The following is a 13316-nucleotide window of genomic DNA, read 5'->3' as shown; positions in this document are numbered from 1 at the left end:
GTTCCTGACCCAGTTCTCAATATGGGAAACTGCACCCAGCATCCAAGCAACGGTTACGTCAAGAAAAATACTGATAAGAAAAGATGAAGAAGTAAAAACAACAAAAACTAAAAACAGAATCACACTTACGGTTCATATTCTATTTCTCGGGAAATGGCATACTCTCAGCCGGGATTAGGTCCGAGGTCTTCACTCGAACGAACCGGCTCATCCAACCCCAATCTTTATCTTCATCTATGCTCGAGGTGAACGCCTTGGTGGTCCGGCATTGAAGCTTTATCAGCCCACCTCGGTAAATATGAGGGCTATATAATCTTACGAGGTGGTAGAGGGTGAAGGGAAGCCCGTCGATTTTGCTCGCAAATAAACGGAGCAGTATCACAATCCTCGAGAAATAAGGGTGAATTTGATCGAGGGTCACCTGATACTTCTTGCAAAAATCGACGATGACTGAATCAAGAGGACCCAGCATGAAAGGATAAGTATAAACAGTCAGGTACCCTTCCACGTGGGTAGTGATCGCCTCCTCCGGTGCCGGTATCACAACCTTTTTATTTTTCCAATTGCAGTCTTTTTTCACTAGGTCAAGAAGACTTTTTGGTATCGAGCATATATATCTCGATGCTGACTCGCATCGACCAGCAACCGATAAGGGTTTCTCGACCTTAAAATCGGAATCAATAACACACCCCTCGGGAACAAGTTCTTCAAGGCGTGGCTCCACCACTGTTTGCCATCTAAATTTTTATGAACAAATAAGAAGGGATTGTGAAGTATTTGGTGTTTTGAGAAGAACAAGTAAAGAAATTCCAAAACCTGGAAATAGAGAGCTTTGGGGAAGATGAAGAACTATGAAGATTGGAATGAAAAGAGATTTGAAGATAAAAGTTTGAAATGATGAAGAAGGAGGCTATTTATAGATTTCACAGTGACGGTTCAAAATTGGCAGTGGCCGACCATCGAGTGACGCACATTTAATACCTTGGTAACCGGACCGACTGGACATGTGTCACATACGTCACAATCGGGCTCAACGTAGACATCAGTATGTATCTAGTCAGAAGTTGAAAAATCATATCATTTCTCGCCACCTTCTTTCCGAGAAACGAGGGGACTATTTGTATACGGTCAAAATCGAGTTTGCCCTTCGTATGATTAGTCAAGATTGGAGCATGATGGACCGAGAGTCGTCATTATAATATCGAGTCATGATGTGAAGTTGGGTTATCGAGCTCAAGATCCAGGGACCGATCAATACCGAGCTCGAGTCAATATCGAGATCGAGACCCAGAGACCAATTAATATCGAGCTCGAATTAATATCGAGCTCGAGTCAATATCGAGCTCGAGTCCCAAAGACCGATCGAGCTCGAATCAATATCGAGCTCGAGACCCAGAGACCGACCAATACCGAGACCGATCAAGATCGAGCCAAAAGACAAAGAGCCGTTATAGCCGCACTGGGGAAGAGAATCTCGGCGAAAATAAAGGAAAAACTAATTAATTAATCTATCATGAGATCTCCACTATGTATTTTTAATTATATCCAAAATATGATTCATCCACTATATCAAGAGTGATTATCATTTGTAAATCGAGATACATTTCTTACATCCTCACATTCAAAATAATTAAGATTTACATAACATATAGCAAATATTGTCCTTTTTGGGCTTTTGATATTGATTCATCTTGTTCATTTATCAATCATTCTTTACTCAATTTGAGTTTGTATTCACTATTTTTTACGGTCAATATTCGATATATTTCTACTTATCTTTCCAATTTGTACCAAGTTATACCATGTATCCTTAGAATTATGTATAAATTCAACTCTATCCGTTTTTCGGGTAAACATCTATGTATGTTATCAATATATGTAAAGGGGGAGATAGAATAGCTAGCTATTATTTTTAATTCTTTTTCTACTTTTCTTTTTATATTGTATACAAAAAACACTTGGTAGAAATTGCTTGATTCCCTCCCCTGGTTTGATAAAAACTTAAAAGCTTTTACTCTCTCTTCCTATAAACTTTTTGAAGTTTGGTTCTGTTTAATCACCATCTTATATTCTCTTATGAGTTAGAACGCACATCACAAGTTATTTATTCAAGAATTATAGGACTCACGTACTACGTACAAGTCAAATGATCAGTGGTGCATGAACTATGGTGATCTAAACTATGAGCTTTTAAGAAAATTGAAAATCGATCCAAAATGAAAAATAAATAAATTGGGCCAAAGCAGAATCAATTAGGTGAAAATAGCACGGGCTAGCCAGTTTTTAGGCCGGTAATTAAAAAATAGTCAGTAATTGCAAAGTCATTGAAAAATAGCCACTATTTTGCTACATAAATTTTCAGCATAATATGCTGGATTATAGAGCTCCTGCATATAAACTTCCAGCATATTATGTTGGAACTCCAACATACGAAAAGTTCCAACATAATATGTTGGATTATGGAGCTCTTGCGTATAAACTTTGAACATATTATGTTGGAACTCCAGCATATTATGTTGCAATCTCATATGTAAAAAATTCGAATTCCAACATATTATGCTGGAATGTTTCCCGATTTTTAAGGATAATTTTGTTTAGATTTTATCTATGAAAAAGTGACTAAATTTCGATTACTTTTGAAACTATGGCTATTTTTCAATTAATTTCGATTACTTTTGAAACTATGGCTATTTTTCAATTAATTTCGATTACTTTTGAAACTATGGCTATTTTTCAATAACTAGTTTTAAATCTGGTTATTTATGCTTTTTTGCCATCAATTAGACATACAATTTTATAAAATGACACACGCAAGTATATTTGTTTTTATATACTTTTAAAATATTTTATTTTAACCTTTTCATCCTCCTTTTGGGCTTTGACACTTCCATTGGGCTATCTTATATTCACTTAGGAAATTTGGGTTATGCCAATTGTAATGATCACTCTGGAATAGTTTTAGTGTTAGGCATGTGTGTAAGATGTGTTAGTCATTCCCTTTATTTAGTAATAGGCTGATTAATTATTGAAGCAGCCAAACATGAATTGACATTTGAGCTTATTTGCTTTTCTAGTTCAATCTCATAAAATATTTAAGATACAAATGTAGCTTGTTGTAGCGATCTGGCCGGTCATTTCGAGTATTGTAGCTCGTTCCCTTATTTATTGCTTATTTTATGTTCGTTTCTTGTTATGTGACTTGTCGGGTGGTTGGTTTGGTTCCGAGGATGTTTCGGAATGAATTGGGTCACTTAATCACAAAGTTGGAAGCCTAAGTTGAAAGAGTTGATCGGATGTTAATTTATGTGTAAATGACTCTGGAATAGAGTTTTGATGGTTCTGATAGCTCTGTATGGTGATTTTGGACTTAGGAGTGTGTTCGGATATTGATTTGGGGATCCGTAGGTCAATTTGGCTTGAATTAGCGAAAGTTAAAAAGTTATTTTTTGGTAATAAGATGTGAATATATTACCAGACAACCAAACCATCAGTTTACACATAAAGAGCACTCAATACTGTTATAGAACCAGTAATTGAGCCTCGACCACTCTCTCAAAACAGAACATGACTACTAGTTACATAACCTCTCAATTAGAAATCCAGTTTTCCTTGCTTCCTTAGTTTCCCTCAACATATCAATTCTTTCCCTTATTACATTTTGTATTTGTTGCAAAACAAAACTATTATTTACACTATGTCCTCTAAAATATCTCTAGTTCCGTGCTTGCCATATTTGATAAATTCCCGCTCCATATATCACTACCATGATCTTCTTCTTAAATATTCTCCAATGTTTCCTATTGATGTTATGCATGGTATCTGCCACCTCTGGAAGTTATATGCTGAGACCAATCCATTACTTTACCATTGTCCATAGCTGCACAAATCAGGTACATTCATGAAATAAGTGCACTGCATTCCCTATACTTCCATCATCACATATCCCACATGTTGTGTTGTCGCAGTGTATTCCCATATCTAGTAGTCTATCTTTTGTCATAAGTCTCCCCTGCATAAAAAGCTATACTATGAACCTGTGTTTTTGGAGCATTACTTTGCTCCATACTAGACCAGCTGCTTGTAACTTAGGAGCATCTCCTATTAGTTTCAAATACCTTTTTGTTATAAAATAGTGCCTATTAACAGTTAGGCAATACCTTCCATTGTGGTACCAACTTGTCATCCTCAGTTTTAGCTTGTTGAGCCTTCTCTAGTACCAGCTACTGTCCACTGTTGCTTGATGCTCCTAAAATATTATACCATTGTTCATATATATACCATGCACCCACTTCACCCATAGGTTATATGCTTTCTCCATTATCATCCACACCAATTTTCATGTGGCTGCTATATTCCAGTTCCTACATCCTTTAACATTCAAACCTCCTTGTGTTTTTGGTTTACAAATTTTCTCCCAGGCAACTAGAAAAACCTTTTTCTGCTCTGCAATACTTCCTCATAGAAATTTTCTGCACTTCCTATGGACCTCTTTTAACACACTCTGTGGGAGGATGAATATTGCCTCCCCCAGAAATTACTCAAAAATTATGTAATGAAAATAGAACATAGTTTATAACTTGTAATTTACCTGCATAAGATAGATTCTTAGCAGAATAGGCTCAAATTTTCTCAGTAATCTTCATAGTTAATTGATGACATTCCATCTTATTTCACTTCTTAGGTGAAAGTGGTAATTCCAAGTACCTTATTGAGAATGTTCCTACTGCAAATTCAGTCATCTCTACTAGGTTCTCCTTAATTTCTGCATCCACTCCAGCCACAAACAGATTAGATTTATCCACATTTGCTATTAAGTCAGTCACCTCTGAAAAATATTTTAATGCTTCCGTAACTTTGTTAACAAAGCTAATATTCCCCTTGCAAACAATCATGAGGTCATCAGCAAATATCAAATGAGTAAGCTTTTGTCTCTTACATATAGGATGAAATCTAAAATCTGGTAATTGACTCATTCTTCCCATAATTCTGGACAAGTATAACCATTACAAACAGGAGGGGTGATATCGGATCACCTTGCCTCAATCCCTTTCTCCTAGCAAAGTAACCATATCCCTCCCCATTCACTTTGATAGAAAATGATGTAGAAGAGACACATGCCATTACCAATTGAATAAAACTTTATGGAAATCCATAGCCTTTTAGCATATCCTCTATAAACTCCCAGCGCACCATATCATAAGCCTTATTCAAGTCAATCTTCATTAAGCATCTTGGAGTAGTTTTCCTGCTGTAGTATCGCATGAGATCATGACAAATCAATACATTGTGCACCAATGATCTTCCTTGGACAAAAGCTTCTTGTGATTCACTGACCAGTGATGGTAACACTCTCTTTAGTCTCTTACATAGAATCTTAGAGATGCATTTGTATATAGTGTTACAACAAGATATAGGCCTAAACTACCCAGCATTCAATGGATTAGACACCTTAGGAATCAAACTAATCAGTGTAGCATTCAGTTGTTTTAACATCTTCCCATTTTTTAGGAAGTCTAGCACAGTTTCACTTACTTCATCACCAACAATGTTCCATTCACTTTTGAAAAAACCACTCCCAAACTCATCAGCCCCTGGGCTTTTGTTCACATTGATACTCATCATTTCATCTTCAACATCTTTCCTTGTGTCTAGGTCAAGTAGAACTTAGGGGTGGGTATAATACCGGCCGAATCATAAATTTTGGTTTTTCAGTTTCGCTTTAATCGGTTATTAGGTCAGTGCACGGTTTTTAAATTATTAAATTTCGGTTTTTCGGTACATTTTACGGTTTTGGTATTTTGATTTTCGGTTAAACCGAAAAATCAAAATTTTGGATATTAGTTGAGAAAAATAGGTTTGAACATATGGGTTCTTTTGAGAGTCTAAAACTTATTACCCATCTGAAGGCTGAAGCCCAATAGTCCAATACCCATTTAAAGCCTTACCCAAACCTAATTACCTAAGACTTAGTCTTACTAATACGTTCCTATTTCCCAAACCTAAATCAAAAATTAGATTTAGGGTTCCTTTGTGCGACTGCTGCCTTCTTCCTCAGCTCAACTGTGACGCCTTCTTCCTCAGCTCGTCGCTCATCCTTCTTCCTCAGATTAGTGCGACTTCTTCTGAGTTCTGAGTTCCTTTTCTCTGTTCCTCAGCTCATTCGATTTTGGTGAAAATTTTTTGTGTTGATTATTCCGCTAAGTTAAAGTCAGCATGTAACTTTCTTCTATTGATCCCTTTCTATGCTACGTTATTTTGTTAAATAGGAACATGGACTTGACTTTCTGTAATTTTTCGCTAAGTTATTTTGATGTTTCATTAATCTCTGAGTAATTTTCTGTTTCTTTTCTCCAACAATTTTATTTTGGAAGTTCTCGACAATTTCTGATCAATTGGAAACCATTTCAACTTCCACAGCTTCAATTTTTAGCCTTTTCTTTAATTTTATTTTATGTTCTCTTCTTCTTGGTTTTCCCTTCTTGTTTCAATGTTGCATCATTACATTTGTCTCTATATCATTTTCTGAGTTAGCCCAATTTAGTGGCTTTTGTGAATTAGAGATTATTAGTCAGGCATGAATAGTATAATGGTCCTTGCTATCCTCTGTGTATATTGTACCTCTGTTTTGTATGGACTAATATTCAAAGTATGAATAGAAAAACAGAGAGAAGAAACAAAGGTCTTATTTGGGATCAGACTTGCTTTAGAATAAAGTTTCTCGCATTTTATGACCACGGAAAGTTTATGACCACTATAAGTAAATTCAAGATATAAAAATCTTGAACCGTTAATAACCGAAAAAATAAACCGGAAATAACCGAACCAAATTTTGAAAAAACCGCACTGAACCGTAAATACTTTGGTTTGATTTGGTTATTAATATTACAAAATCAAAAACCGATAAATCGAACTTTATTTTCATAATTACCGACTGAATCGACCGACACCACCCCTAGTAGAACTAGTTGTTGTGTAGTTAGTATATGACCATTGTGTAGAAACTATGGTGACTTCGCCACCCTCCTTGTTCACCCAATAGTTATTTATAAAACTGTACAAACACTTCAGCTATAGCTTCTGGATCATCCTGTATGTTCCCATTACTATCCTGCAACTGTGTGACTGCTTGTACTAACTTATCACAGAGTAAAAGTACCTAGTGTTATCATCCCCCAATCGTATCCAGGTTGCTTTACTCCTTTGTTGAAGGAATATTTCTGCCAGATAGTTAGACCTCTTAAACTTTGTCCCAAATCTCCTATCCTCTTGTTGTAAATGTACATCCAAAGGATTAAGCTGAAGTAGTTCTTGGCTCTTCAACGGATTCTCTCTATCCATTGTTGCTTCCTTCACTATGTTATTGAAATTGCTTTTATGCAAATTCTGCGGTCTAGGTTTGAGACCTTTAAGTTTCTTCACCACTTGAAACATCTTCCATCCTTCTATTTCCTACTTCCACCCCTCCTCTACTATTTCAATAAATTGGGGATGAGTACTCCATACAATACAATATTTAAATGCTTTCTTTCTCCTGCAAGTATGCTGCATGGTTGTGACCTGTACAGGGTTGTGATCACTCACCCCTCCAGGTAAGAACCTTGCTCTACAATCTACCATATTTGTCCATCCAATCCCCATTAACAAATACCCAATCAATCCCAGAGAACACCCTACCATTCTCTTATTTATCATTCCATGTATAAGAGCACCCCCATTAGGAAGCTCCACCAGTCCATTCATATCTAAACATGCTTGAAAATCCAGAACTTCAACTATAGTAACATGCTTTCCTCCTTGTCTTTCCCCTACATGCAAGACAGAGTTGAAGTCTCCTAATACTATCCATGGTTGATTCATACCCATTGAAACTTGATTCAAATATTCCCATAGTGCCTTTCTCTCTTCCTTCTGATTGTAAGCATACACAAATGAAGCCACAAATTCCAGTTTTAACAGTATATGTTTAACCTTGCAGGTTATAGCCTGAGCATTCTCACTTATTATAGTAATATTGTATATTTCCTCCTTTCACACCAACTAGATTCTCCCATTGTAATGCGATAAATGGTTAGTGTAGTATTTCCAATCTTCAAACATTCTAGCTGCTATTATATCAATCTTGTTATTCTTAATTTTAGTCTCCAAAAGACCAATTAATCCAACATCAAGCTCATTGCAGAGGAGTTTAACTTCCTTCTGCTTAGTGAGGCTATTCAGGCCTCTCACATTCCAGCTAAGTATATTAACCATCCCCCACTTGGAGAGATGATGGTCCATCCTTATTCCCTGCACTTCCCACATTCTTTTTACCTTCCTCCTTCCCAAGTGGCAAGAAAGAATTCTTAGTTGTTATTACATTTTTATTACATCCTGAGCTCCATTTTCATTCTCTGTCTTCAATGGTTGAGCTAATCCACTACCTTGATACCTTCTGTTCCTTGCCATCTCCTGTACATGTTTAGCAGGATTTGGTCTTTGATCAGGCTCATTGACACCCCTAGATGTACCCTCCAGCTGAATGGTATTGCCCACTGGAACAATCATAAGTTTTTCATCTCCCTTAGTAGCTTCCCCCACCTCATTCTTTCTTTCCTTATTCCTCCTACATCTATCTCCTGGATGCACATATTTTTGACACAACTCACACATAGTTGGCTTCCAGTCATAGGTCACCATTTGCTCAATGACCTCCCCATTTTCGTTCATGAAGTAGATTTCCTCAGGAAGTTGATCACCTACCTTCACTTCAACAATCATTCTAGCAAATTGCAATCCTACTTTCTTTTCTGTATTCTTGTCTACCATTAATTGCTTTCCTATTAAACTTCTTATCTTATTCAATCCATTTGCACTTCAATACTTAAATTCCAGCCCTGAAAGTTTGATCTATAGTGGAATAGTGGACAATTCTGTTTTTGAGAACTCCATATCTGGAGTCCAAGCTTTCACAATAAGCGGTTTGTTATCAAAATGAAAGATACCCTCCTGAATGACTTCATTCTTCCCCACCTCAGTGTCAAACCTCACCATCACAATGCCATTTTTAAGCATTGCTATTTTGTCAATCCCATGTTTTCCCCATATCCTCTACAAATAACCATTAAGCACATTAAACGGAGGATAATCTCCCAACACATAGCAATCACTGCATTCCTCTATTACGTGATTTCAGACTCTATATCTTCCAATTATATCTCCCATATCATACGATCCCCATCATTTTCAGGACTCACAAATTCAAGTTTAAACCTTGCATTTGATATTTTAGAAATGTCAATTTTATCCCAGATTGACTCTGCATGTGCCTGCTTACTAGTTTCTTTCTCCTATGCTTCAACTTCATCCACCCAGGATAGTCTGCTTCCACTTCCCTGGCTTTTAACATCGCTATTCCATTCACTAACTCTCTCCTTCAATGGCGTATTTACCTTCTCCCTTACCATGTTAGCGTTGACCTTTGATGGCTCTGCGATTTGCTGAACCTTAACCTCCTCACTGTTTTATCAATTTCTACAAGATTTCCCTTTTTTGTTGGATTCCTATTTGTGCATCTTGAATGACATTCTTACCCGTTGCTTTATGGATCGAAATTTGTATAGGGATGACGGTCTTCTCTCTCCTCCCCATGGATGGCGCATGTTAAGACTAACGTGCGCTGAGAGAGTTTTCAGTCCTCATGCCCTCTTGATTGAAAATTGAAAAGTTGAGAAGTTTGACCGAGAGTTGACTTTGTTGTTACCAGGCTAGAATTTTAGTTTCGGAAGTTTGAATAGGTCTGTTATGTCATTTATCACTTATGTGCAAAAATTGAGGTCAATCGGAGTTGATCGGGTATGTTTCGACATTGGTTTTAGAAGTTGGAAGTTCAATAGCTCCTTAGGCTTGAATTGGGGTGTGGTTTGTGTTTGCGATGTTGTTTTATGTGATTTGAGGGTTCGACTAAGTTAGTATGATATTTTAGGAAGTGTTGGTATGTGTGGATAGGTTCTCGGGGGGGGGGGGGGGAGGGCTCGGGTGAGATTCAAATTGATTGCGAATTGAGTTTAGCCTTGTAGAGTTACTGAATTACTCGTGTCTGGTTTCGTTATACGCATTCGCAAGAGAGATCTCGCATTTGCGATGTGTATCTGGGTGACTGGTGAAGTCTGTTCTTCGCATTCGCAATAAGAATTATGCGTTCACGATGGTCTTGAGGGTCTGTGCTTCGCGATCTCGAGATGGGACTCGTGTTCTTGAGGCCCATGCATGTAAGCTTTCTCATTCGCAGGAGATGGGTCGCGTTCGATAGGGATTGGTTTAGTGGTCATCGCATTTGCGAGGGAGGTCTCGCGTTCGCATAAGAGGAATTTGGCAGTTGAGGATTTTGTGCTTCTCGAACGCGAGGCACTTTCCGCATTCGCGAAGAAGGGCAACTAGGCAACAATATATTATTTCCAAATGGAGCGTTTTTCCATTTTTCATCTTTTAAGATAGAGACCTCGATTTTGGGCGAATCTTGAATATATTTTCAAGGGAGTTGATTGGGGTAAGTGATATAACTCGAATTTGATTAAAATACATGAATCCATTATTGTTTTTACCATTTAATTAGTGTTTTGGGTTGAAATAATTGGGGAAATTTATGGAAAACATCATAAGCTATATTTGAGGATTTGAAAGGCGATTTGAGGTCGGGATTGGATGATTTTAGTATGGTTGGATTCGTTATTGAATGGATATTTGAATTTTATCGGGCTCCGAGACTTGGGCCTGGGGTTGGCTTTTTGACTTTGGTTAAAGAACTTAGCTTTATCGTATGGAATCGATTCCTATAGCTTGTATTGATTGTATTAAGTTGTTTATGGCTAGATTCGAGCCGTTCAGAGGCTGATTCGCGAGGCAAGCATTTGTTGGAGTTGTGAATTGCGCAAATTGAGGTAAGTAACACTTCTGAACTTGGTGCTGAGGATATGAATTCCTAAATTTTGTATTATATGGTTGGTGTTGAAGTGACGCACATGCTAGGTGACGGACGTGTGGGAGTGCACCGTGGTAATTGTGACTCGATTGATTCCGTGGTACTGTATAGTTATCAAATCTTGTTGCTATTCATGTAATCCCTACGTGTTAGAGTAATTGAGCTATGATCCATATTAGAAATCATGTTTAGGCTATATGCTTATTCTGTAAGGACCCATTGAGGTCATTTCTAATGTTAGGTTATTTGCTTAAATTGTAATTATGTACTCAGTTACATTCATCATTTATATATCATATCTCAGTTCATGTTATCCTTGTTTGGGCTGATTGGCCAATTTATGAGCCCGAGAGACTGGAGAGATCGATGACTGAGTTGGGGGATGAGGGACGGCTTGTGAGTGATATTTATGGGATCGGGTTACACGCTGCATCATACTTTATTGATATATTTATGGGATCGGGTTGCACGCCGCAACATGCCATGTTGGCTTATATTAGTACTTGGGTAGTATCCTCCCCTCCGGAGTCTGACATACCAGCAGTGACCGCAGGTACCGTTGAGTATTGAATGCGAGTGTTGAGTGATTGACAGTGTTGAGCGATTGAGAGTACTAAGCGATTGAGTGTGCTGAGTGATTGAGTGTGCTGAGTGAGATTGAGTACTCTAAGAGTGTGAGCACATAAGTTTATTACTGTATTGCATTACATGTAACATGCATATTTGACATGTAGACATAAAGACGTAACATTGCTCATGCTGGCTATACTTGGCATATTTTATCAATATTGAGCTTAAATTGTTAAACTTGAGAGCATGTCTAAACTTTTGTACTGTGTACGAATTGATTATGGGATTTCTCTGAGTTACTGTTATTTCCATATTATATATGTAATGTTACTATGTGGATTTGGATTGTGCCTATTTGAGCTTGTCACTACTTTCAGCCCAAGGTTAGTCATGTTACTTATTGGGTATATTGGGTCTGTTGTACTCATACTACACTCTGCACTTTGCGTGCAAATCTTGGTACATCTGGACCCGGTGGTTGCTAGACTCGGAGCAGTATCTGCTAGGAGACTATTGAGGTAGCTGTTTTGACGCCCCCAGACCTCGACTCTCCTTCTTTGGATACAATTATATATTTTAGTGCATTGCTTACCTTACATTTTGGTGATTTAGTGCTAAATTATACTATATTTGTGCTTAATTGAGTTTATTTTATGTATAGCTACTTTGGAGATGAAATTGGGAGCAAAATAAATATTTTGAAGTGTATTTTCTACACTACAATAATTAGCTCATGAGTATCTAATGATTGGAAAATTTTGGCATAATGATGAGATAAAACAAAACACAAATAAGGAAAGAAAGGTTAAGACAAAATAAATAAAGTGTGGATTGATTACCTGGACGAGCAAAACGTGAAGCAACACATTGAATCAAATGTTGGAAAGCAAAGGTTAGGCGGCAGACTTACTGGTTTCTGCAGGCGGGACTTGTCCTGTTTCGTCCGGGACTTGGTTATTTTGGCCCTACACACCCCTAATTTGTATAAAAGGAGTCCTAAACCTATTTTGAGAGGTTTTTGAGAGGAACTTTTGACCAAGGGAGAGCACAAAGCTGTCGTGGAGGCCATGTTTCATATTTTCTTCCACCAAACTTAATAATTTTTATGTTTCTTTGTTTGATTTGTTGTTTGGATACCATATTTATGTGGAGCTAAACTTCACGTTCTAGGGTTGTGGTTCTTTCATGACTATTATTATTCAGATATTGATTTTGATTTCTTGATTTATCATATTGGTTTGTTTATTCAATCTTGCGCTTATTTATTTAATTGATTGATCACCAATTGAATACTATCTACGAATCTAGAATTGGACTCAAAAGTAGAATTCTAGATTGCACATACGATTGAGTAGAGCAAGTTCTTAAACCTGGGCATCGGGGAACGGATTCGCGGTTAGGATAGACATATACCTAATTGCCTTGCTTGGTTGATGTATAGGATTTATAATTGAGTTCTTGTTAGTTCTAATTCCATAGATATATAGGCGTTAGGTTAGATTGAATAGGCGAGTAAGAACTCGACAGATTCTTATGAGCGATATTAACCATGTCAATCAATAAGCTAGATAAATTAGTTAGTCAATTTAATTGAAGAATACAATAGGAATATTGTTAGATAGCCTATGACCCTAGATCGTTTTCATAACATTGATAACATAAAAATCTGCTCTTCCTCCGTTCAATGTTCATTATGTGTTTTTCTTTATTTTAATTAGTTTAGAATCAAATACCTATAGTTTTCATTCTTGTTTAGATAGTTAGGATAGTCTAATTTTCCTCGTGGGTT

General features: G+C 37.1%; 1 protein-coding gene across 1 annotated transcript; it reads right to left on the bottom strand.

Annotated features, from left to right (window-relative positions):
- Positions 1-7449: 7449 nt before the first annotated feature.
- On the bottom strand, positions 7450-8805 carry LOC142166232 (uncharacterized). The gene is made up of 2 exons (XM_075224868.1): positions 8368-8805; positions 7450-7983 (listed from the first exon to the last, which is right to left on the bottom strand). Exons 1-2 carry the CDS (start codon positions 8803-8805, stop codon positions 7450-7452), a joined length of 972 nt encoding a protein of 323 aa, XP_075080969.1.
- Between the last annotated feature and the right edge of the window lie 4511 nt (positions 8806-13316).

The sequence above is a fragment of the Nicotiana tabacum genome, chromosome 2 (assembly GCF_000715075.1).
Source record: "Nicotiana tabacum cultivar K326 chromosome 2, ASM71507v2, whole genome shotgun sequence".
Taxonomy (NCBI): Eukaryota; Viridiplantae; Streptophyta; class Magnoliopsida; order Solanales; family Solanaceae; genus Nicotiana; species Nicotiana tabacum.
The sequence above is the reverse complement of the archived record's forward strand: the minus strand, read 5'-3'. Positions and strand labels throughout refer to the sequence as shown.

Excerpts from the sequence above, each read along its gene's own strand:
- LOC142166232 (XM_075224868.1), bottom strand. The coding sequence starts at position 8,805 with ATGGTAGACAAGAATACAGAAAAGAAAGTAGGATTGCAATTTGCTAGA. Across the intron at positions 7,984-8,367 it reads ATGAAAATGGAGCTCAGGAT|GCTATAACCTGCAAGGTTAA; the intron begins GTAATAAAAATG and ends GAGAATGCTCAG.